This window comes from Lepidothrix coronata, unplaced genomic scaffold (assembly GCF_001604755.1).
Source record: "Lepidothrix coronata isolate B3197 unplaced genomic scaffold, Lepidothrix_coronata-1.0 Scaffold190, whole genome shotgun sequence".
NCBI classification, from domain to species: Eukaryota; Metazoa; Chordata; class Aves; order Passeriformes; family Pipridae; genus Lepidothrix; species Lepidothrix coronata.
Window position 1 is genome coordinate 148,324 of NW_016690370.1, and position 23,278 is coordinate 171,601.

The 23,278-nt window shown below is 47.0% G+C and overlaps 1 protein-coding gene across 2 annotated transcripts in view; it reads left to right on the forward strand.

Moving 5' to 3' along the window:
- GMPS (guanine monophosphate synthase) overlaps positions 1 to 16,866 on the forward strand; it is a 24,308-nt gene extending 7,442 nt beyond the window's left edge. Inside the window, exons 3-16 of one of the 2 annotated variants that reach the window (XM_017831397.1) lie at positions 1,086 to 1,200; positions 2,054 to 2,151; positions 3,134 to 3,237; positions 4,322 to 4,515; positions 4,821 to 4,986; positions 6,501 to 6,652; positions 7,038 to 7,211; positions 8,760 to 8,865; positions 9,828 to 9,943; positions 10,882 to 11,007; positions 12,062 to 12,177; positions 13,539 to 13,669; positions 15,336 to 15,508; positions 16,306 to 16,866. In XM_017831397.1, the coding sequence (XP_017686886.1) occupies positions 1,086 to 1,200; positions 2,054 to 2,151; positions 3,134 to 3,237; positions 4,322 to 4,515; positions 4,821 to 4,986; positions 6,501 to 6,652; positions 7,038 to 7,211; positions 8,760 to 8,865; positions 9,828 to 9,943; positions 10,882 to 11,007; positions 12,062 to 12,177; positions 13,539 to 13,669; positions 15,336 to 15,508; positions 16,306 to 16,407 (1,873 nt within the window). In that variant the 3' untranslated portion in view covers positions 16,408 to 16,866. Of the gene's footprint in view, positions 1 to 1,085; positions 1,201 to 2,053; positions 2,152 to 2,743; positions 2,900 to 3,133; positions 3,238 to 4,321; positions 4,516 to 4,820; positions 4,987 to 6,500; positions 6,653 to 7,037; positions 7,212 to 8,759; positions 8,866 to 9,827; positions 9,944 to 10,881; positions 11,008 to 12,061; positions 12,178 to 13,538; positions 13,670 to 15,335; positions 15,509 to 16,305 lie in introns of those variants that run through there. The other variant, XM_017831398.1, reaches the window with a different exon arrangement.
- The last annotated feature ends 6,412 nt before the right edge of the window (positions 16,867 to 23,278 follow it).

The window sequence follows — 23,278 nt, forward strand, 5'->3', positions numbered from 1 at the left end:
TCCAGCTCCATCCCTCTCCTACCTGGAACGAGGAGCCTGTGCTGGGGAGAGGGAGCTGGGCTGCAGGGAGATCCCCCCTGTGCCAGGGGGAGCAGGGGGCTGTGTGGCTGCCGGGAGATCCCCCCTGTGCCGGGAGATCCCCCCTGTGCCAGGGGGAGCAGGGGGCTGTGTGGGCCCATGGGCTGCTTCCTCCAGGCCTGTGTCTGTTGGTGGTACAGGTGTTGTGAGCACAGTGCCTGTTCCTGCTGCTCAGAACCAGAGACAGTGGGTTTTGTCAGTGCTTGCATGACAGACTAACTAATGCTGGAAGAAAGCTTTATTAGATACATTTAATCCCATTTATGCAACCTCTCTCTTGTTTGGTTTTGCATTTCTGGCTCTGAATAACGAGTTTGATGTTCTCTTGAAATAAACAGTCTGTGAGTCCAAGGTCTGGTCCAGCCCTGCTCAATCCCAGGCTGAGGCCAAAAGTGTTGCCCAACTGGTGCCTCTGCAGTTCAGGATCTTGCAAATCACTGTGTTTGTGAAAACTCTCTCTTCCCCTTTGAAAGGATTTGATTTTCTTTTACGGTGTGAAGTTTTAACTCCAAACTGTACATACTGGCCTGTGTTGGACTTGTAATGCACAACCTGTTGCTAATACCACCTCTGCATAATCAGAATGGAGTAAGGGACATTTTCTCAGCAGACTTAGAAATTTGGGAATGTGTTTGTTGACTGCAGCTCCCCTCCAGATGTTACAGACTTCATTAAGTATTTTTATATATATATCTTTTCATGCTAATACTCTGCTTTGTCCCAGCCATCTTGCTGATGCTTGGCTATGAGGAATTTAAAATCCAGGCACTTTTTAAGATGGTTTATATTTGACTTTGTTTAAACTGAGGAAATACCTCCCTGGTAAGCTTGTGGGTGTGACAGCTATAGCATAGCAGAGCTACATGTTAGGGTATCTGTGTTAAAATATATATTATAATGTATAAAGTTGGAAGAGTGGTATGAGACAACGTCAATGTTTGAAGCAAGTGAAGAGGTTTTAAGTAAACAACATATTTGAGTTAATGTTTTCTTTGTTTTCTCTGCAGAGCTATCATCATATCTGGAGGACCAAACTCTGTGTATGCAGAAGATGCACCATGGTTTGACCCAGCCATCTTTACAATAGGAAAACCAGTGCTTGGAATCTGCTATGGAATGCAGGTGCTGTTGGGATAATCACAGAACCCCTAAGGCTGGAAAAGATCTCTGAGATCGAGTCCAACCGTTATATCTGTTTGTCCAGAACCATCTTCTGGGCCTTATTCTGTTATTAACTGAAGGTGAAGTGCTAAAGGATCTCCTTTTCTAACAGAGGCAGTGCTACTTGGGCAGGATGCTTTTAAAGTCCCAACTGAGATACTTTTAATTGTTAAACTGAGGGTGTGTGTTCATCTCTTGGCTCTGCCTTCTTGTATGAAGGCTTTAAGCTGAAGGAGGGGAGGTTTGGATTGGGGATTGGGAAGGAATCCTTCCCTTTGAGGGTGGGGAGGCACAGGTTGCCAGAGAAGCTGTGGCTGCCCCATCCCTGGAAGTGTCCAAGGCCAGGCTGGAGCACCCTGGGACAGTGGAAAGTGTCCCTGGCCGTGGCATGGAATGAGATGAGCCTTAAGGTACCTCCCAACCCAAACCATTCCATGATCAATAGCATAAATAGTTTTGTTTTGAGTTCCACACTGCCCTTTTTTAGTCATAACAAATATAACCTGTGGTCACTAGTTGATTCTGTCCAGTTGGTATTGAAAAATGAACCCTCATGGAAACAAGGGAATTAGTGTTTCAAGCATGGAATGTTTTAGCATTGTTCTTAAGAGTGTTTTACACTCCCCCACCCCCCAAAAAAGAAACAGCCCCACTTATTTCCCTGTGGACTCACTGGTGGCCCTGCAGTGGTCTGCACATCCAAGCTGAGCAAGGAAACACTCCCAGGGAGAAAAGGGCTGGATTAGATGAAGGCTGAGTATAAAGTGATACCAGATTGAGGGGTGCTTTCTCATGGAGTATTTTTGTTTTCCAGATGATGAATAAGGTGTTTGGAGGCACAGTGCACAAGAAGAGTGTGAGAGAAGATGGGGTATTCAACATTACCCTGGATAACACGTGTTCACTCTTCAGGTGCAGAGGCATTTTCAATTACCAAAGCAATACTGGATATACCAGTCTGGGAAAGGGTGTGTGGATGAAAGGAACATTATTTTAAAGAAAATAGTGAAATTGCGTCAATGTTTAGCTGATACTTTCTAATAAAGCTTTTACAAGTGTGGTAACAAGTAAGCAGGTTACTCATTGAAACAAATACTCAGGCAAATGTTTTCAAGAAATACAGAGGGGAATGTTGTGTAACCCCTTTATTTCAAAGTAGAAAGTCTTCATTGAGACCCTGTAAAATGTACCATGACCTGGGAATATTTGTGTTAAGCTCTTGTCTCCTGCTGTGCAGTGCTTTTGTATTGGTTGGCACCCATCCAGTTCTGGAAAGGTCATAGAAAATCCCAAACCATTCACTTTCCACCTTCCTTTGAAATTGCTTTGTGATGTTTTTATAAAGCCAGAATTAGATTTCTTGGTAGTTTATCGGTGCCTCTCAAGTTCCTTGTAAAAGTCTGACAGTTCACTTATACCTGGTATTCCAGTTTTAATAACTTTCCTCTGCTGGGCTCCTGCAGAACTTCATACCCTGCCTGAGGGTGCCCAAATTGTCCTGAAAACACGTAGTTTTGAAGAAGAAAAGTTCACTTTGTTGAAATAAAAAGCAGGACTCCCGGGATCCTGATTGACTCCAGATGGCTCCACGTGTCCAAGAGGGAATGCTTCAATATTGGGATGTTTATAAGGAAAAAAACCCAAACCCTTCAGAATTAAGGTGAATTCCCTCTTGCATGAGAGGTATAGTGTACAAGAACTTCTGCAGCTTCCAAGGGAGACACCTTGGAGCTGGAAATGGCTGTTCCTGGGAGGGAAATCCTGCACATATTCCAAATGTCCTGGTCAAACAAGATGAGCTTTTCTTGTGATTCCTGAGGACTCCTCTTGGAAAGGCAGGGAGTTACTTCTTTGTTCTTTCTGGAGTTGATTCTAGTTTTTAATCTTTGTTTAGGGGCCTTCAGAAGGAAGAGCTTGTGCTCCTCACTCACGGAGACAGTGTGGATAAAGTAGCCGATGGATTCAAGGTGGTGGCACAGTCTGGGAACATTATAGCAGGTATTTATTTTCTCCTGAAATTGTCTTTTGGTAACGTTTGGTAAAGGAAACAATAATGGCAGACAGAAGTTAGAACCAAATGGGAACAGAGTAGTCTCCTTTGTTATTTAATTGCCAAACAAGGGAATTGTTTTTAACAATTCCTTGTGCGTGTTTGCATGTTGTGCTGTCGTGGTAATAAAGAAATAGACTTTAAAAGGAGTGGCCCTGATTGAAATGTGGTTTAAGTAAGAGGTAACATTATTTTCTAGAGTTTTTGTTATTCTAAAGTGTGCATGTGTTGTTTCTCTCTGGGATAAAATATCCTGTGCCCTTAGGGCAGGGGCGATGGAGACGTGCTGTGGTGTGCAGTGTGAGTGGGGTTTGGGTTCTGCACTGTAATAGTACGAGTCAAACGCTGTTTAATTAATTATTAAAGCTTGATTAACTTGTTATTTAATATTGCATGAATGTTCAAGTGAGCAAGAATAATGTAGGTACTGAAAGCAGGGTTTTGACATTGCACACAGATTGTCACAGAAAAATGTAGGACCTTAGAATTTGGGGTTTGAAAGTCACTGGAATTATTGAGTCCCAAAGAGCCCCCTCCGGAACCTCTTTCCTTGGAGATGGGATCCCTGGAGAGATCTTAAATGTCCTGAGTATTTAGTAAGATCTCACAATTTATTCATCTGGTTTATTTAAAATCTTTCATTGAAAAGATAAAAAGGCTGAAGATTAAGCTCCTAAATCAGACAGGGACACTTGGATGCAGCTGGGTCGGTGTGGCTTGGCTGCAGGGTTGGATGAGGTATCACATGAGGGGAAAAAGTAATATAATTTATTCCTGTTTTCACAGTGATTTTCCTGGGATGTCTCAGTGTTTTCCTTGGTTTCTGAGGGATTGTGTGTTCTAGGTATATAAGAGTACCTTTGTTCCTAATCTTAGTGAGAATCTTTAGTTTTCACTGGTGACTTGTGCCAAAAGGTGGCAGAATAAATCACTGTATACACTACCAGTACCTGCTTGACTTGGGTGTGCATTCACTGCCAATTTACTCGTCTATTTCTGTTTTGTCACGCTCGTTTCCTTGCACCGATGAAGGCATAGCAAACGAATCCAAAAAACTGTATGGAGCACAGTTCCACCCCGAGGTGAGCCTCACAGTGAACGGGAAGATGATCCTGAAGAATTTTCTGTACGACATTGCGGGCTGCAGCGGCACCTTCACGGTGGAGAACAGGGAGCTGCAGTGCATCCAGGACATCAAGGACAGAGTGGGCTCCTCCAAGGTCCTGGTGAGTGCCTTGGCTCCAAGCTGAAAGATTTATTTGCAGAAGCACTGATAGTTGTCCAGATTAATTTGGAAAACGCAGAATTGCCATGATTTGGGTCGTACATTACCCAGGTTTTAGAAAAAATTGCACAGTTGGGCCAGCGTGTTGTTTGGCTACTTGTTTCCTTCCCAGTCACTGGCTGCAGGTCAGTGCTCTGCTCTCGTCCTCCCGGCCGTGTCTGAGTCGTGTGCTAACACTTTCCCCACAGACAGCTGCCTACATTTGGGGTTTTTTTTCCCCTTTTTCCTGTTTTCCCTCCCGCCCAGGTGCTGCTCAGTGGCGGGGTGGACTCCACAGTGTGCACAGCCCTGCTGAACCGGGCCCTGAACCGCGAGCAGGTCATCGCCGTGCACATCGACAACGGCTTCATGCGCAAGAGGGAGAGCCAGTCCGTGGAGGAGGCCCTCAAAAAGCTGGGCATCCAAGTCAAAGGTACCTCAGCTCTGCTCAGTGTGCCTGGCACTGCCAACAGCCTGGCTGTTCTCCCACAGAGCTGCATTCAGTGCTCTGGTTTTGTTGAGCTGCTCCTCCCAGACCTTGCCTGCCAAAGCCAGGTTGGTCCTTTGGAGCCGCCTGGGCCTGTTACCAAAATTCAAACCTGAGATGTTAAGCCTTAATTTATTTGATTGGAGTGCACAGTGAGCTGCCCCATCTCTGGAGTAGTTCAGATCTGGGACCTGCAGTTGGGGCACAGCAGAGCAGTGGGTTTGTGCCTCAGTCAATTCTCTGCTGATGGGTGAGGGACCCTGTTCAGCTGCTGCAAAACTCCCTGGATTTCCATTTTTACCAGTATCCTGGTTAACACTTGGGGCTTTATTTCTTGTCCTGGATCTCTTTCTTTGTAAACTGAGGGCTCATTTGAGTGATTGAATGCTATTATAGCCAGAATTACTTTTTCAGGGCATTTTTCCTTGCTTTTAAATAGGTGCATTTTGGTTGGTTTTGGAGTAGCTTGTTGAGAACAAGGTGGTGATTGGTCACAGATTGGACTCAGTGATCTTGGAGGTCTTTTCCAACCTCAGTGATTCTGTGGTTCTATGAAGCAGTTCATTATGAGTGAGCAGAAAGTGCCTTGACATGGCCAATGAGAAGGTTCAGAGGGTTTTTTTTACCTCAAGTGTGAGGAGGTCAGAGAAGGCAAATTTTGTGCAAACAGCCAGAGCTGCTTTACACTGCCTGGCTGAGTAATTTAATGAGTAAGAGCTGCCTGTTCTGGTGCAGTGCATGTTGTCAAGGGATCCTCCTGTGTTTTGGCCAGGAATTGTGGCACTAGGTGAGCAATGCTTTCCACTGCCTGGCCCTCAAATAGTGCAGCAAAGTCTGAGCTTTATTCTATACCCACATTTTTTTATTTTTTTTTGTATTATTATTATTTTTACTTTTTTCTTTTTTTAGTGGAAAATCCATGTCTTATTCTTGCAGTCTGTGGAGCAATAAACCTGGGCTCTGGCAGGCAGCCAGGGGAACAAATTGAGGGAATCCCTTTGCTGCAAGTGCTCCTTCTGTAGGTCAGGGAGTTCAGTGCTGGTAAAAGATGCCAGGGAGCCTCCCAGCTGATCTCTGGGTTGAGAGCCTCTCTAAATTAAGAGGCATAATGTAGCATGAATAAATAGTGCATCATTTAATTTTGGTTGCAGAAAGGCCTTGGGGAAACACTGTCCTGTAAACCATTTAAAGCAAGTAAATTATGATCTAAGAGGGGAAGCAACAACTGAGCTTTCAGTCACAATATGAAAAAATAACAGGTTAATAAGAGAAATAAAAGGCTTTTGTTACAACTGATTCTTGAGGTGTTGAACAGCCTTATTTAATGCAGTCAGTAGTCAAAGGACTGGTATGATTTTTATTTTCCTTTTTTTAAAGCAGCAAAATAAAACTTATTTTTTTGCAACCTTGCCCACAAACCTTTACTGACTCTGTCAAAAACTCCCTGTGATTTCCTGCAGTGGTGAATGCAGCTCATTCCTTCTATAATGGTACAACAACTCTGCCCATCTCAGATGAGGACAGAACTCCACGGAAGAGAATTAGCAAGACCTTAAATATGACCACAAGTCCTGAGGAAAAAAGAAAAATCATTGGTGACACCTTTGTTAAGGTAATGTTTTATTTTTTATTTGGTTGATTTTTTTTAAATAACGTGATTTCTGGATACACCTTTCCTGTCAGACTGTTTGATCAGTGCCATCAGTGCTCTTGTGTAGTCTGTGGATGACCTAAGGATCCACTGGTAGGTTAGAGGGAGAATATTGAGCAGGCACTGATGTTCCTGTAGTCTGGAGGTATTTTTTCTATTTTCTGTGCAACAAAATAAGGGGTTATAGGACTATTTCAGCAGTGGGAGAGTGTCATAATTAGTCCTCCCGATTGTTTGTACTGTTCCAGCTCAGTATCATTGGCCAGGCAATCCATTTTCTTCTTCAGACCTTGGACAGCCAAAAGTGGACTGCAGCTCTTTGCTTTATTTTCTCCCCATCCTACAGATTGCCAACGAGGTTATTGGAGAAATGAACCTGAAACCCGAAGAGGTTTTTCTGGCCCAGGGAACCCTCAGACCTGATCTCATTGAAAGCGCCTCCCTGGTGGCCAGTGGCAAAGCTGAGGTGATCAAAACCCACCACAACGACACGGAGCTGATCCGGAAGCTGCGGGAGGAGGTACCGGGACGGGGGGCTCAGTGTCACAGACTGAACACTTCTCTGGTTTGCTGCTGGGACTGTCCTGCACTGATGGGACCCTGCTCTGACGAGGCCCTTGAGATTCTATTGTAGTATACTGCAATTTATTACACTTTTTTCCTAGTTGCTACATTCCCAAAGTAGTCCAGATTTTTGGGTGTTGTCCAGCACTGGATACCTGGAAGGATGTCAGAGGGTTGAAGGGGGTTCATGCAGTGTGAACAGTGATGTTCTCAGCTGCAACCCAAAAGCTGTTTCCTCACTCTTCCCTCTCAAACAAAGCCCTATGTGGTGAGGAAGCAGGGCAGCACCAGTGCCTTCAGCAGCAGAGCAGTTTAGGCTTCTCAGGTGACTGGTTTAACTGGAATTTGTGGTGTAATGGGTCACTTTTCCCTTCTATTGTCTCTCGTTCTGGACACAAGTCAATGAGTAATCTTTAGGTACTGATATTCCAGACCTGGCACATGATGGGTTCAGGCAAGAGCAATGACAGTGCTTTTAAAAAAGTGCTTAGAAAAAGATAATCAGCTCCTGCTGAGAGAGAAGAACAAAATTCTCCTTATCTTGAACCTCTTGTAACATTCAAGCAAAGTGTTCTCAAGAGAGAGAGGGAATGAGAAAAACATGTTTAAATGGGTTGGAATGTAGGGATGGTTCCTGCAGGTACCTCCAGGGGTGAGTTCTTTTTGTTCCTATGCAGCTGCTGCCTCACATTTGTGGTAACCTGTTCAGAGATCTGCCAGCAGCACGCTGGTGGCACACACTATCTTTGCCAGTTAGCAATTTAGGAACCCCAAGATCTTTCTGAAGTGGCCCAAAGGGGACATCTGTGGTTGACAACCAGGAGCTTGGAGATGATGGGAACACAAGAGGTTGAACTGTCTGAAGACAGGCAGCCCAAGTCCTGGCCTTTTGGTGCTATTCCCAGTTGGTCCGTTTAGTCTGAAGTCCAGAAAAGCTTTTTAAACACCTTTCCTGTGCACAGCTCTTAAGTATCAGCATGTGAAGCAAATGTAGGAGACTGCCCTAATTTGCTTTTTCTGGCATTAGTTCTCTAACTGTGTTACAAAATAGTCTAAGAAAGCACCAACCCATCACAGCCCTGGTGGAAGGTGCTCACTCATCAGTGAGTCTCACCCACAGGAGAGAACTCCTAATGACCCACACTTCTAATATCCAGCACTGCAGAACGAGTTTTCAAGGCTTTTGGGTCGGTTTGAACATCCAGCAGAGACAGGGAAGGTTTGAATTTGCACAGACAGAGCCAGTTTGACCTTACAGCTGTGTCTGGAGCCAGGGATACTTCTGGCACAAGCTGAAACTTCCTTGTCTCCCCCCTCTGTCCTGCAGCTCTTTTCCAAAGCCCACACTGACATGGGATTTGTTTCCAGTGTTTATGGAATCCTTGGCACTGATGCTGTGAGGAGCAGGCTGGTTTGACTGCCATAACCTAAACACTTGAGGCTTTTTGTTTGAACTTGTGAGCTGGAGTGTAAATTGCCTTTTTTTTTTGTTTTTGTTTTTAAGGGCAAAGTAATAGAACCACTGAAAGACTTTCACAAAGATGAAGTGAGAGTGCTGGGAAGAGAGCTTGGCCTTCCTGAAGAGCTGGTTTCCAGGCACCCCTTCCCAGGTATGGGAGCTGGTCTGTGCTGTCAGTGCAGGGCTGTGGGTCACACCAGTGTTGTTCAGCAGATGCTTAACTGCAGTGTGGTGGAGTATAAAACTGATCTCTACACACAGAAAAGATCAATTTAGGTTTTTATTTTAGCAGGATCTTCTTTCAGGAGAAGATTTGAGAGCAGCTTAATAAATATACTTAATAAAAGCAAACGTGTTGTAACTGAATTTGCCCTGAGCTGCATTTGTTCCTTTTCAGCTGTAGCAGCCAAGCAGGGATTCCCAGTAAGTGCAGGGGAGCTGCCACGTGCCCATCCTACCTGGAGTAATGGCCTGGCTCTGCCTTTCCAAGGGGCATTTGCTGCTTTGAAAATGAAAGCCTGGAGACTAACACGAGCTCTCCACCAGGAAACATCCAAGTGGATAGCACAGCCGAGTCCTTTCCAGAGGGGATGTTTCTCTGCCCCTGTGTTTGAGCACAGGGGCTGTGCTAATGCAGCAGCATCCCAGGCAAGGCAAGGACCTGCCTTTTCCAGCACATTGCACTCTTAGATTAAGGAGCTAAAAGGTCAAACAGCCCTCAGGGGTCTTTAAAAGCAGTGGAGACTCCTCTGTGTGTTATACCCAGAGTTCTCAGTTGCCCAGCAAAGGGAGGGAGGAGGTTCCTGTTCATTTTGGGTTTCCAGCCAGCAGTTCATCACCACAGACTGCTCCAGTGCACCACCAGCACGTTCAAGGTGTAGGCAGTCAGTGCTTAAATGTAGATTAATGCTTAAATGTCCTGAACAGGAATGTCCTTCTGGAATAAAATGTGGGGGGGTTGGGTTTTTTGTCTTGCAGGGTGTTAAGACAATTGAAGTGCAGGTACAACAGCAAAGTACACTGTACTCAGGCACTGACCCACTGCTCCACGTTTCTGGGTGAAAATCAGCTTCCTGTTATTCAGTATGATGTTTTTCCAATGCTGCTTTGCAGGTCCTGGTCTGGCAATCAGAGTGATCTGTGCTGAAGAACCTTATGTGTGCAAAGACTTCCCAGAGACAAACAACATCCTGAAAATAGTTGCGGATTTTTCTGCGAGTGTGAAGAAGGTCAGAGAACTTCAGAGAACTGTGAATTTTAACGTGCACAGAAGTAGTGGGATTGTTCTGTAGTGGCCTGCAGTGAGGTTTAAACTGCTAAAAGGTCCAAATGACTACTTTGTGCTCTGTAAGGGATGATGAGTCCCAGTACAACTCACTTGAAGCAGTTCAGCTCAGTGGAATTTTACTGCCATGACTGCTGCAAGTGTTGAACAGTTTCTGGAAAGGGGAAGTTTATACACCCTTCAGATAGTAAACAAGTTTTGTTGTAGTTAAACTTTGTGCAGATGAGGTTTCTGGAGATACCTCAAATCACACAGTATTAGGAAAAGGTCTTCCCTCCCTGAAATGATTGTAACTTTCTGGGCTTGCACACCCAAGCAACCAGTGAATGTGTAGATGACAGTGCAGGAGTGAGGAACTGGTGCTTGCTGGGTGTCCTGGACCAAAACCTGGAGTTTTTAATTGGTGATGTTTAAATTCTACATCTCTTAACTGTGATGACCTTTGTGATTGCTCTAAGCTCACCCAGAGGTGAAAAGTCCTTAGCAGGGACCTGCTCTGAGGTGTAAGTTCAAAACAACTTCCCAAAGCTTTTTGTAAATCCTGAAGGGCTAATATTTACATCTGCTTTTCCTTTAAAAACCATTGTAGTGCCACAGAAATGAGAAGTGCAGCTTTGTGAAAGAGTGAGCACAGGAAAAGAGCTTCCCCTGTGGCCTTGGAGAGCCTCAGCTTAAAGTACAGACTAATCAAAGAAAAGTGCTTTTGCTAATATTTAATTGTCAAATGAAAGGTATTTTTTAAAATAGTTCCAAGGGGTAAATGTAGACTAAATTTAAGCAAACAGCTACTTCAATAACATTTTTATTTGCACTGTGCAAGTTCTGTTTGAGGGCTTGGGAGCTTCATTTAACTAAAATGTATTTTTCTGCATCCTTGCACAGCCACACACTTTGCTGCAAAGGGTCAAGGCGTGTACAAGTGAAGAAGACCAGGAGAAGCTGATGCAGATTACAAGCCTACATTCACTGAATGCCTTCTTGCTACCAATCAAAACTGTGGGAGTGCAGGTAAAGGAAGGCATTCCAGGGATGGTCTGGGAGCTCCTTCCTGCTGGGGTGGCAGGCTGGGGAGAAACATCATAATTGCTGCCTTGAGATGTGGGAATAAAGAGCTCGAGTCAAGGAGATAAACTCCAAATGGCCGTGAGAGCTTTGTCAGTGCTGAGGCAGTGCAGAGGTGTCAGGATGCCTGAAGAGACACTCAGGCAAGTGCCGGGGCTTGGATTTGAGAGTATTATCCAGGTTCAGTGATGCTGGTCACTCACAGGTAGTTTCTTCACAACATTCCCAGCCCCACTGACCTCTGCTGTCATCTGTTGTCCCTGATAAGACTCAGGAGTCTCAGACTATGTTGGTTAAAAATCCCTCCTTCCTGCATTTTCCCCTTCCTGTGCTTTTTTGAATTGCACTAATCCTGGGAAGGACCTGGAGCGGTGCAGGGAACACTGGGATCTGTGCAGCACCAGTGTTACCTCCCTTTTCCCTCCTCTGGGGACAGAAATCCAAACCAAGTGCTGAGCTGGCATTCCCGTGGAATTGTGTGCAATAACTTGGAGGATTTCTTTACTGAGCAGTCACAGCTGTAAAGAACCTTTCTCTGCAGTATCAGTACTGAATTACATATGTTTTATTATCACTGCTTAGTGTTGTGTGTGGCTTCTGTGGCTCTCTGCAGTCAGCTTTTGTTAGTGTTTGAAGCTGCAGTGTCATCAGATTTCTACACTTTGTCACAAAAGTGTCAACACACAATCAATCCCTCTTCTCTGGTCGCTGTAGATGAATCTCCCCAGTCTGAATCTTTCCCTTTATACATGTATATCTTTATATATATATATGTTTCCTAAGTCTGAACTTTTCCTTTTATACACTGTCAGCTCTGTTATCTTGCTCTGTGTTTCCTCATCCCCTCAGCATCTCCCACTACACTGATTTCACCAACTCGGTGTCTGCTGAAACTTGCCCCAAAATATGGCCCCTGTCACCTGCAGGGTGAAGGGGAAAGTCTTGTGAGTGATTTTGGCAGCCCAGTTGCCATCCAGTCATTGCTGTTTGTGCCTTGCAGGGTGACTGTCGCTCCTACAGCTACGTCTGTGGCATCTCCAGCAAAGATGCTCCACACTGGGAGTCCCTGATGTTTCTTGCCAGGCTCATCCCACGCATGTGCCACAACATAAACAGGTGAGGATCGAATTATCTTTATTTCTAAAGAGCTAATTAATGTATGGAAGTTTAGCATGCACAAACATTTTCCTCTGTAGGGTACAATTTTTTATGTGTTGGGCCAGTGTGTCATACAGAGGTTATAAATACACAACAAATCAAAATACAGTTTTATTTCTAGCTTGAAAAGAAACTGATAGCCTACCAGCCTACCTCCTCATTTTTTAGAGCACTTGATTAGACAACATCCAATATAACTTATGCAAATCTCTTCTGCAAGGCTCCAGCCTGCTGATGAGCTGTGCTGTCCTGCAGTCTGGTTTTGCTGTGTGTCAAAAAGGGATTTACATGGGGATGTCAGTTCTAATGGCACAAGGAGAGCTCCAAAGCTGGGCAGTTTGATCTTAATTGAGCTCTCTTTGAGGATACATTTTCTACCTACTTGATTCCATAACTTTTCCCAGCAGCTGACGTTGCTTAGACATTAAATCAGCTCTGGAGAATCACATCCTCCTTGCCTGGCTGGAGGATTTCTGGTGAAACTGCTTCTAATTGCTTATAGCAAACCTTAATTTTCTCACAGAAGTGACACCTACTGACAGAGCTATTATCCTGGAAGGTGAGACCTGGAATTGCAAGATAATTGGTTAAATTAAATGCAGAGGGGACAAAAGAAGGTATAAATCAGGATTGCCTGTGCAGTTTCAGTGTGTGCTGGCTTCACAGCATTGCTGACTTCTTTAGGCTCTTCTGGATTTCGTGGTGCCCCCCTGAGCCTCCCCCAGCCCTGGGGGCTGTGCTCTCCCAGGGGGTGTTTGCAGACTCTGCTGCTGTTTGCAGGGACAGGGAGACTGGCAGCCAGGAGGGCACTGGAATAGTTGGTCTCCTGCCCAGCTGTGCTTGCAGGCTTTGTGTTGCAAACAAAAATACACAGTCTGAACTTGCATATTTTTCTGCTTTGGATTTTAGACAAGTATTCTTGGTTTGTATGCACAAAGTCAAATAACTGGTGTGTCCTGGTAGGTCCGTGTCCGAGGCACTCAGACATGTCACACTCTGCTCTGGGCTCTGCAGGGAGGGGAACAGGGGAAAGCTGATGTGGCTGGTTTGAATTCAGAAGATATTTTATCACAGATGTAATTATGCAGATTTATAAATTGCAGTGTTAGTGCCCTGTGCTGAACACACAGCTCTTCATTGACAACAAGGTTTAGTATTTAATGGGGGTTTTGCTGGGTTCCTGTTAGAAACTGTAAGCAAAATAAAATATGCTGCTTCCTCGTTCTGTTTTCTCACTGTGGCACTAAGGATGCAGTCTGGAGGCAATTTGTTTTATTCTGTGAATGTAAAATGTGGTTTTTTCCCCCTGTCTGTTGCAGAGTTGTGTATGTGTTTGGCCCCCCGGTCAAAGAGCCCCCCACAGATGTCACCCCCACTTTCCTGACCACAGGAGTCCTCAGCACTTTACGTCAAGCTGACTTTGAGGCTCACAACATTCTCAGGGAGTCTGGTAGGTGCTCCACCTTATCCCATGGGTCGGGTCCCTGCAAACCTAGTGGGAATAGTTACAGGGGTACTGTCAAAATCTATAACCTTCCCGAATACCTGCAGAGAAGGTGGTCAACTAAGGGGATGACAGGCTCTTGTGAAAGTTGTAGAAGCTGATAGTTAAAGGACAGGAATTAATTGTAGGGGATTTTGGGGAACTGAGGCTTACCTCTGACGTGCCATGTGGTGCTGTGGTGCTTCACTGCACTGCAGACTTGTGCAAAAAGTACTGTCAGCCAGCTGGAATTCAGCAAAGTTCCTTCTCTCTGCTGATCTCAGTCCTCAGGATTTACCTGAAGTAAAGAAACTTGGCAGAGTTTTTAAACAGTGTTTTTTTTGTGGTAAGAAGGGAGCCCAAATACCAAGTTTCCAGTGGTGCTGCTGCTCCTGCCTGCCTGTGGTGCTTTCCTGTTCCTTAACTTGAAGTGAAAGCTGTGTTTGTCAACCCAAACCCTGCACTCCCAGGGAGTGTTCAGTTCCCTGGGTATGGTGCACAGCCAGTCTGGGAATGAAGAGTTCTGAGGTTCAGTTTTATGTTTTTAATCACCTTTGGAGATGTGATCTGTGTGGGAAGCACTGCCTCAGACTTGCCTATATTTTGTATAAATCAAGTTACAGCAGATACCTCTTTTTGAGAATCCATGTTCAGTTTGCAGAGCAGTCTGAACAGGATTTGTACAAAATTACCCTCAGAAGGCTGTGGATAACACTGTTGGTTGTGTTGGTAAAACTGTGGCTGTGTCTTGCTAACTTTTGGTGACACTTGGCTTTGTGTGAATGAATCGCTCCTAAAAATAAGACTGGAGTTCTGATTTAGTGGAAAAACCTCCTTGTGCCAGCAGCTGAGGCCAGGGCTGGCAGAGGGGGGGAGCCTGAGCACTGTGAGCTGCCACACACCTCCATATCAGACTTTTAGATCATTGAAACAGGGAAATTAGGGATCTGTGTATTGGCCTTCAGAAGGAGATAATTTAGAAAGAAGTAAGTGAGAGATGATTGTCTGGGGTTACCTGTCAGCCACCAGCCATGGGGATACTGGAGAGCTTTCTCTTGAATTGTTCAAAAAGACTATTCAAAGAGTATTTCAAAGGCATATTTGTGAATGGCTCTTTATTGGGCTTGATATGTGGGGATTGATAAAACCCCATGGCTGTGCTATGTGGGAAGGAAAGTGGATCTTCAGTTGATTCACAGCAAATTACAGGGATAACAGAGATTATCTGGGATTTTTCTGCGTGCCTGCAAAGGTTGAGGATCATCTCAAGTGGCAATTTATAGAATCATAGAAAGGTTTGGGTTGGGAGGGACCTCAAAGCCCATCCAGTGCCACCCCCTGCCATGGGCAGGGACACCTTCCACTAGCCCAGGCGGCTCCAAGCCCCGTCCAACCTGGCCTTGGACACTCCAGGGATGGGGCAGCCACAGCTTCTCTGGGCAACCTGTGCCAGGGCCTCCCCAGTGCCTCCAGTGCTGATTTGAGTAGCTGTGGTGGTGCCAGAGCAGCAGGGAGGAGATCCCACGAGGTGTAAATGCAGCTGCTGGTGTAGAATTTGAAGCCCAGGTGGGGATTCTGTCCAGCTGGTGTCTGCAACCCAAATTAATGCCCTTTGCACGACCCTTCCCTGAAGGTTATGCCGGAAAAATCAGCCAGATGCCGATAATCCTGACCCCGCTGCACTTCGACCGGGACCCCCTGCAGAAGCAGCCCTCCTGCCAGAGGTCTGTGGTCATCAGGCCCTTCATCACCAGTGACTTCATGACTGGCATCGCAGCCACCCCTGGCAACGAGGTCCCAGAGGAGGTAACGTGGCCTTCAGGCTCCTCTTCACCGGGAGCTTGTGTTGCAGAGGGCTTGTTTCCACCTTCCTCTCTCTCTCTGGGTTACCTTGACTTTGATTTCCTTGCTGTTTTTTCTCTTTCATAATATTCCTTAGCCAGAATATCGTGGTGGTTTGGGGAAAACTAACAAAATGAGGAGCTGGCAGATGGGTGTGACAAACTTAAAAGGCTTTCCAGCAGAGCTGAGCCAAAATGCCACCGAGAAAAGAAAAGAACACCCAACCATTCCTGGGATTTTGGAATTAATTTTTGCATTAGTAACTGGAAATAATTACGTCATGAATTGCCCTTGATTGACACTTCTGGTTTGAACATCTCAGTGTCCTGTTTGCTCTTTAGGTCACTAAAAGGATTTAGGAGTCAGGTTCAGGTGCTTTTTTCTGGAAAACTATCCATATCCAATTTCAGGTGCTTTGGTAACACAGAGCAGAGCGTGTTCCTGCTGAACTCTAATAAACAGCTCTGGAGCTGAAGAGCTGCTGCCTTGAGGGACGTGTTTTGTGATCCACAGCCTGGTTTAGTCTGTGCCAAAAGTCAGCAAGTCCCAAATGTACCTGCAGATACCATGAGCCAGAGGTGTTGGTTCAGTTGATTGTTAATTGGTGTCCATGTGCTAATGGCAGGAGGCTCTTCCTCCTTTGTGTCTGACAGGATCAGTGTGAGCAGTTTTCCTTTAAAAAAGATAATTTTCTCAGATAATTTTCTTCAGTTTTGTTTCACACACTTTTTTTCTGATATTCTTTTTCCCCTCCACAACAGGTTGTGTTGAAAATGGTGGCAGAGATCAAGAAGATTCCTGGCATTTCTCGGGTGATGTATGACTTGACATCAAAGCCACCAGGAACTACGGAGTGGGAGTAATTAACTCTTTTTCTATCCAAGTACTGTGTGCAGTCTAAACCATATCAGAAACCATTCCCAGTGTTGACATGCAGTACTGTGAAAGAGTGACTGGAGCTGCTACATCGCATCAGATTCCTCTCCTGGAGCATAATCCTGCAGTTCAGAGCTGTGCTGGGGATGATCCCGCCGTGGGGTGAGGATTGTACGGGTAAAGAACCGTGGCAGCACTGCCGGGCACACACAGGTCCCTCCTGCTTCTGCCTTTGTCTTACAGTTCTCCCCGGTCTCATGGGTTTTACTGTCATTTCGGTGTCTCTTTGTTTTTTGTACACTGTGTAAAAAGAGACAGTTTATTTACTTCTACCAAAAGCATTGTTTCAGCCTAAACGTGTAAAAGGAATCCTTTGTGACCAACTGCTTTCGGACGGATTTATTATAAATAAATATTTTGCCAAATGGAGTAGTGGGCACTGTCGAGTTGTGCAGTTACTGTGTATGTTGTGTACTGTTAACTTGTTCTATATTGTTTGACTCTTGGTCCACGGCAATAATGTTGAGCAAGGCTGAAATCTCCTGCCATCCCCTCTGTCCGTGTGTCTGTCCTGGCCCGGCAGGTGAGTGTGTGCTGACACACTGCCTGTGTGTGTGCCCGTGGCAAAGTGCAGGCAGGGCAGGATCCCTGTGTGCTCTGGGGATGGATAGAAGTGTCACACTGGGAGTGCAGCTGGCACAGCTGTTGCGCCAGAGCTGCTGGATCTGAGAGCCCTGTTTGCCCCCTCGCCGCTCCTGCTGCCCCCTGTGCTTTCCTGGGACTTGGTGACAGTTTATTTTCTGCACATTTGCTTTTACAGGAGTTTTTTTGGGGTATGTATTGTGCTTTGCTTGATCTGTGAGGTCATTCTAGTCATTAGTGTGAAGCCCTGGGGTCGGGGCTGACTTCCCAACCCGTGTAGATCCTCCTGTCACTCCTGTTCTGCTGTTTGTAGTGAAGCAATAATTGGAGAGATGGATACTTTGGACGTGGTTTAAGGCAAAGCCATTTCCATCCACCTGAGAATCCTGAGCATGTCCTGTGCCAGGAGCAGTTGGATTCTGACCTGAGCAGGTTGCTGGGTGCCTGCTGGGACCTCCCCGGGAGAACTGGAATGTGTATCCAGGCTCATCCCTCTTATCCCTGGTTTTCTGGTTTAAGCAGTTGTTCTGTTCAGCTGCAAGTTCACCATAGTGTTATGGGGTAAAATACTTGGTTTAAACTGTTCAGTAACATGGAGTATTTCATGGCTGTAGCTACTTCTCTCTCCCCTTGCCTGGATTTGTGAACTGGAATAATGTTGGAAGTGTTTGTTCTATATTTTTGGTTGCACACATTTTCCTGTTCTTACATTCACTGCCTACACATTTATGGAAATTGGGTTTAACTTCTGCTCCTAGGAAATGGCCAACTGGTGTAAATGTTTTCTTTTTTTTCTGTGTCAGGGGTGGTTTTTCACGAGGGGGAGGATCTGGTGTGTTCCAGCCCTCTGCTCCGGGGGCTGATGGGGACACAGGAATGCAGGAGGGCAGCACACCAGTGGCTGGTGTGATGTGGAGTGGGGACCTGCCTCCCCCTCCAGCCCTGCTCCTGGAGGGCTTTGCAGCCTGGGCACATTGAGCTTAATCTGTCTCAGTTGTCTCCTTTAGAACAGGGAGTGGTGACTTGCACCAGTCACAGTCTCCTGGAGCCCTTTGGATGAGCTTTTTGTGGTGTCAGTGATTGCCAATCCGAATGTTCCTTTGCTGCAGGAAGGTGATTTGTGGGAGCTCTTGGTTAAACCCTGCACATGGAGTTTGCTGGGGCAGAACCTGGCCTAGCAGGGTCCTGGGAAAACAAGCTGGTCTCAGAGGAGAGCTGCCCAAGGAAGGTACAGCTTCAGAGTGCACTTCATTTCTGGTCAGGGAAGGAAAGGCTCAGGACAGCTGTTGTCAGTCCTGGGTGGTGCCTCCGCTCCACAGAGTGCAAGAAGTGAAGCCTTTTGGAGTGGTGCAGAAATCCCTGAGCCTTCCCTGCTCCCCCAGCTCTCCCTGTGCGCAGGCTCGGCCCCGCTGCTGCCACAGCTCGTGTTGCCTTGACAGCAAACAGGCAAAGCTGGAGGAGTCACTAAAAATAATGCAAATAGTGCAGAACCCCTTGAAAAACAACCCCCCCTCAGGTTTGGCCAAGACACCAGCTCTCTGTGCAGATGGACCTGCAGTCTGTAGTGCCATAGTTCTGATGTAACTCTGATAAAACCCTCGTGGTGATGGTTGGGGGTCACAGGAGTGGTTGTACCTCTGCCCACACACCTGCAGCACACCTGGGCAGCAATCCCTTCCTTACTGCATGCTGCACACTTGGAAAAGTCCTCCTTGGAGTTGCATCTTAACTACAGGCACGATGTCTCCCTGTGTCCTGAAGTCTGCCACGCACTCATCCCATCCTTTAATCCCCTGGGCTGCATTCCTGCAGCTGGACAGCAGTCCTGTGTTCTTCTCTTTAAGCCAGAAAGTTGACTATTGAAAATTGTAGGCATAAACTATTGCACTATAAATCCAAATGTCTTATGGAAATGGGATTTGTGCCCCTTAGCTCTCTCCCCCCTGTTTGACGCCTGTGCCATGCGTTGTAGCCGTGGTGGGTTGTTCTTGGGAAGGTTGGTGTGATCATCCCGGCGGTTCTTGGGTGTTTCTGTGGAATCCACGTGTACTGGACAGCCACAAGTGGAGAGAAACATCATACTCTGTTCACATTTCTTAAAAAAAAATTATATATTTAGCACCTAGTTTACAAACTAATACCTGTAGCTGCCCTGTACAATTGTTCACCTCGAGTCTTCAGTAAAACATGTCAGCAGTTAGAGGAATTTGTATTGGGGGCGTTCCCCATCAGTCTCAATTTTTAACATTTTTCTGCTTGTGAAATGATAAAAGTACTGTGAGCCTTAATTTTTATCCACAAATAAAAATATTATGTTTGAACCTTGGTGTGACTTTTTTTTTTCAAGGTCTTACATGTAGAAACTATATTATAAATATAGTTTGTACATGTACATTATAAATGGGAAGGTATTTTGGGTTGAAAAAGCTGATTTTTTGGATGTAATTGATTTAAATGTGTGATCAAGAGCCCTGTTAGAACTGGGATGTTTTTCTTGTGGATCCTTCCCCTGAGGGGGTTAAGGTACAAAGGTCAGTATAAAACTGCTCTCAGGGTTTCTTCCTGTTTTTAATGTTTTTTAGGGTGAAAAAAACATGGCAAACTGTTCTGGAGTAAGTGTAAGCTTTGTGGACAGCCAAGTTGGAATTGTGTGTTAATTAAGAGAAGTGTTAATTAAAGAGGAGAGTTTCTGCTCCTTGCAGGGGCAGGAGGCAGGTGCTGGAGCTGAGGGTCTGTGCTGGGGTGGGCTGGGGACCATCCGTGTCCTGCTGCTCCGGGGGGGCCCAGGCTCACCCCCCTCACCAGGAGGTGTCTGCCCAGGTCCCTGTGCCCACACTTCCCTTGATGAAGCAGCAGGAATAATTCAGGGCTGCCATCCATAATTCATGGCTCTGACACCTGACCATGGGCTCACAGACCGGGACCCGGCCACTGACACCGGAGCCCTGGTGCTGCTGTGCCTGCTCTGGAAACCTGGGATGCTGCTGGAAAAGGGGAGCTCAGCCCCCTGGGCTCCTGCTCCCACAGCACTGCCCGTGGTGGGCTCAGTGCTGTCGGGTTTGTGGCCAGGACTGATGTTCCTGAGCAGCTTTTATCCCTTGGGATCACTTCCAGGTGCACCCTGAGCATCCAGTGCTGCTCTGGCACTTTGCTCCCTGGGCTCCTTTGGTCATAGTTTGGGCAAGGTGTGACCTGGGACAGGGTGCTCAGCTTCTCCTTTTGTGCCTGGAGCTCGCCCAGCTCTCCAAGTTTCTCGGTGTGAAGGCGAGATGCTGCTCAGGACATGGGGAATGCAGTGGGGATCAGTTGGATTTTGGAGGTTTTAAAGGAAAAAGGAGGTTTCCTGGCTGACCACAACTCCCAGAGGCTCTGGAGCAATATCCACCTCTCCTGTGCAGCTCTGGGCACCCTCAGTGGCACAAGGGCCTGGAGCTGAGGGAAATGCTGTACCTGTGCAGGAGGAGCTGCATTTTGGAGGGGATGGGTGGGGGAGCAGGGACCCAGCACCACCCCCCGGGTTTGGGGATGGCTGAGTCAGGGCTGGGATTTGGGATGATCTTTGTGCTGTGCAGAGCTGGGGTTTATTTTTAGTCCCTTCTGTGGTGCTGATTGCCATGGCAATGCCACGGCACCGCCGGCGCTCCCAGGGATGGGCTGGTGGTGCTGCTCCAGGACCAGGGGACAGGGCTCCTGGCAATGGTTTTGGGGGAGAGTGGCAGCTCAGTGTCCCCTGTCTGGTCCATGATTTAGATTCAGCTCACAGCCAGAGCAGGGGCTCGCTGTCTGCCCCAACTAGGCTCCCCACCTCTGGAAGACACAATCCTCCAGGCACAGGAGCCTGTCCAGGAACTGCATCCTGGGAGCATTAACTGCTCAGCACCTGGTCAGCTAATGCAGCTCAGCCTTTTGGTCTGAAATTCGTGCAGAAAAGCAGAGAACAGGGTGGGTGCTCCTGCACCTTCTCATGCTGTTTGAGAAGGGTCAGGGATCATCAGGCTCCAGGGCTGGGGCTGTGTCCCAGGGCAGAGCTGGGACAGCCTCCCTCAGCCCCTGCCCAGCACAGCCACGTGCCTCCAGAGAGGTCTCAGTGTCTGGATTCCCCTTGCCCTTGGAAAACGTTCCCCTTCCTAATCACGGGGTGCTTGGTCACCAGTTGGTGCAACCCAGAGCAAACCCAGCGGAGCAGCTCGTCAGTGACCTCACTGACCCCAGCAAAGAGGAAAAAAAGAGTTAATTAACATACCCAGGAATTTTTCTCTTCACTTGGGTGTGCTGGGACTGGCCTTTGGCCCCAGTCACATCTAGAAATTATTGGAGCCGATCAAAGGCTGGAGAGAGCCACTTCCATCAGTTCTAATTTCAGCAGATTGACTCTCTCAAGCTGCCAGTGACCCGCTGCCCCCGAGCTCCCACATCCCTCACGCCCTTCAGGGAGGCAGCTGGGAGCTCTCTGCACTTGGGATTTGGGTTAACAGGTGGGCTCAATGATCTTACAGGTCTTTTCCAACCTGGACACTTCCATGATTCCACGCTGTGGGACGGAATCATGGGGTCAGGTTTGCTGGGGATACCTGGGCACAAAGCCAGTGGCTGCTGGCTGAGCAGCAGTTCATAAGTCACCGCATTTAAGCACTGTCGGAGCAGGGTGAACCACTTAGGCCCAATTAAGTGCCTTAATGAAGCTTTCCCTGATGGGGTTTCAATTACGTGGAGCAGAGAGTGTGGAGCAGCAGAGCTGTGAGCCTCCCGGCTAATTGGATGAGGATTTGGGAATGACTGTGCTCCTGTGGGACCAAACATGTATGTTTGCTTAGGTATCACTTAGAGAAGCTTTCCAAATAATCTGGACCTCTGCAAGGTGATGTTTGTCTGTTTAAATCTCTCTAACCAGGTTGGTGACTGCTGCTCTTTGCCTGGCTGGGATGAACCGTGTCTGTGTGTGCAGAGGTCTGGGGTGTGCAGGTACAGAGCTGAGAGAATGTGGGGAACAGATACTGAGAGGCTACTGTGGAATCTGAAGAGCTGGGGTGGGTTTTGAGATCAGTTTGAAAGAGGATGAACTGTAAATGTGTCTCAGAATTACCGGAGAATTGCTGGATCAGACTGTGCATCCTGCGTTCCTTTAATCTGGAATGAAGGTGATCACCTGGAGAAGAGAAGGCTCCAGGGAGACCTGAGAGCTCCTTCCAGGGCCTGAAGGGGCTCCAGGAGAGCTGGAGAGGGACTTGGGACAAGGCATGGAGGGACAGGACAAGGGGGAATGGCTTCCCACTGCCAGAGGGCAGGGCTAGATGGGATATTGGGAAGGAATTGCTGTCTGTGAGGGTGAGGAGGCCCTGGCCCAGGTTACCCAGAGAAGCTGTGGCTGCCCCTGGATCCCTGGAAGTGTCCAAGGCCAGGTTGGACAGGGCTTGGAGCACCCTGGGACAGTGGAAGGTGTCCCAGCCCATGGCAGGGGGTGGGACTGGATGGGCTTTAGGGCCCCTCCCAACCCAAAGCATTCTATCAAACTAAATTTGTGGTGAAGATAATCAGGATGGACCTTCCACATGTAACACTGTGGGGTTCTGTTGGGGTTTTGTTGGCCAGCATGGAGGTGTCACTGGAATGGCACATAATGATGGAAAACTGCTCATGAGATTTTAAAACCAGGTTAAAAATGGGCCCTGTGTGCAGTGCATTAACTCCCCGAGGTGACCTCCTGCTTTCCTGAGCAGAAAACATCTGCTGCAGGGTTTTTAGAAGCACTCCTCTTATTTACATCTGAAAAACAGGAGGTCTGACTAAAAGAGTGCCTGAGCCAGAGTATTAATCCTGAGCTCTCATCCTGGGGGATTCTGTGCTGGGTGTTACTGGAATGTTTTGCTCTAAAAGCAGTGGCACAAACAGTGTTGTGGGGGTTTTAATGCTGTCCTGTCCCTCTGCACCCCTGGGTGTTGCTGTACCCTGGGCTTTACCCTGGGCAGAGGGAGATTAACCCACAAGGAGGGTCTGGGGGGGCCACACCAGGCTGGGGACCCCCAGGACCTGCCGTGCTGGTGTGGGCACAGGGAGACTCCTTGGCAGGAGATGATTTCCATATCGTGTGCCCAACTCTAGGGACCACGGCTGGAATGAAAATCAGATTTTAGGAAGCGTTTTAAGAAGAGCCAGAGAATTTTTTCAAAGCCTGGCATAATTTATTAATAAATAGAAGTTCTGTCATATTGTATAATT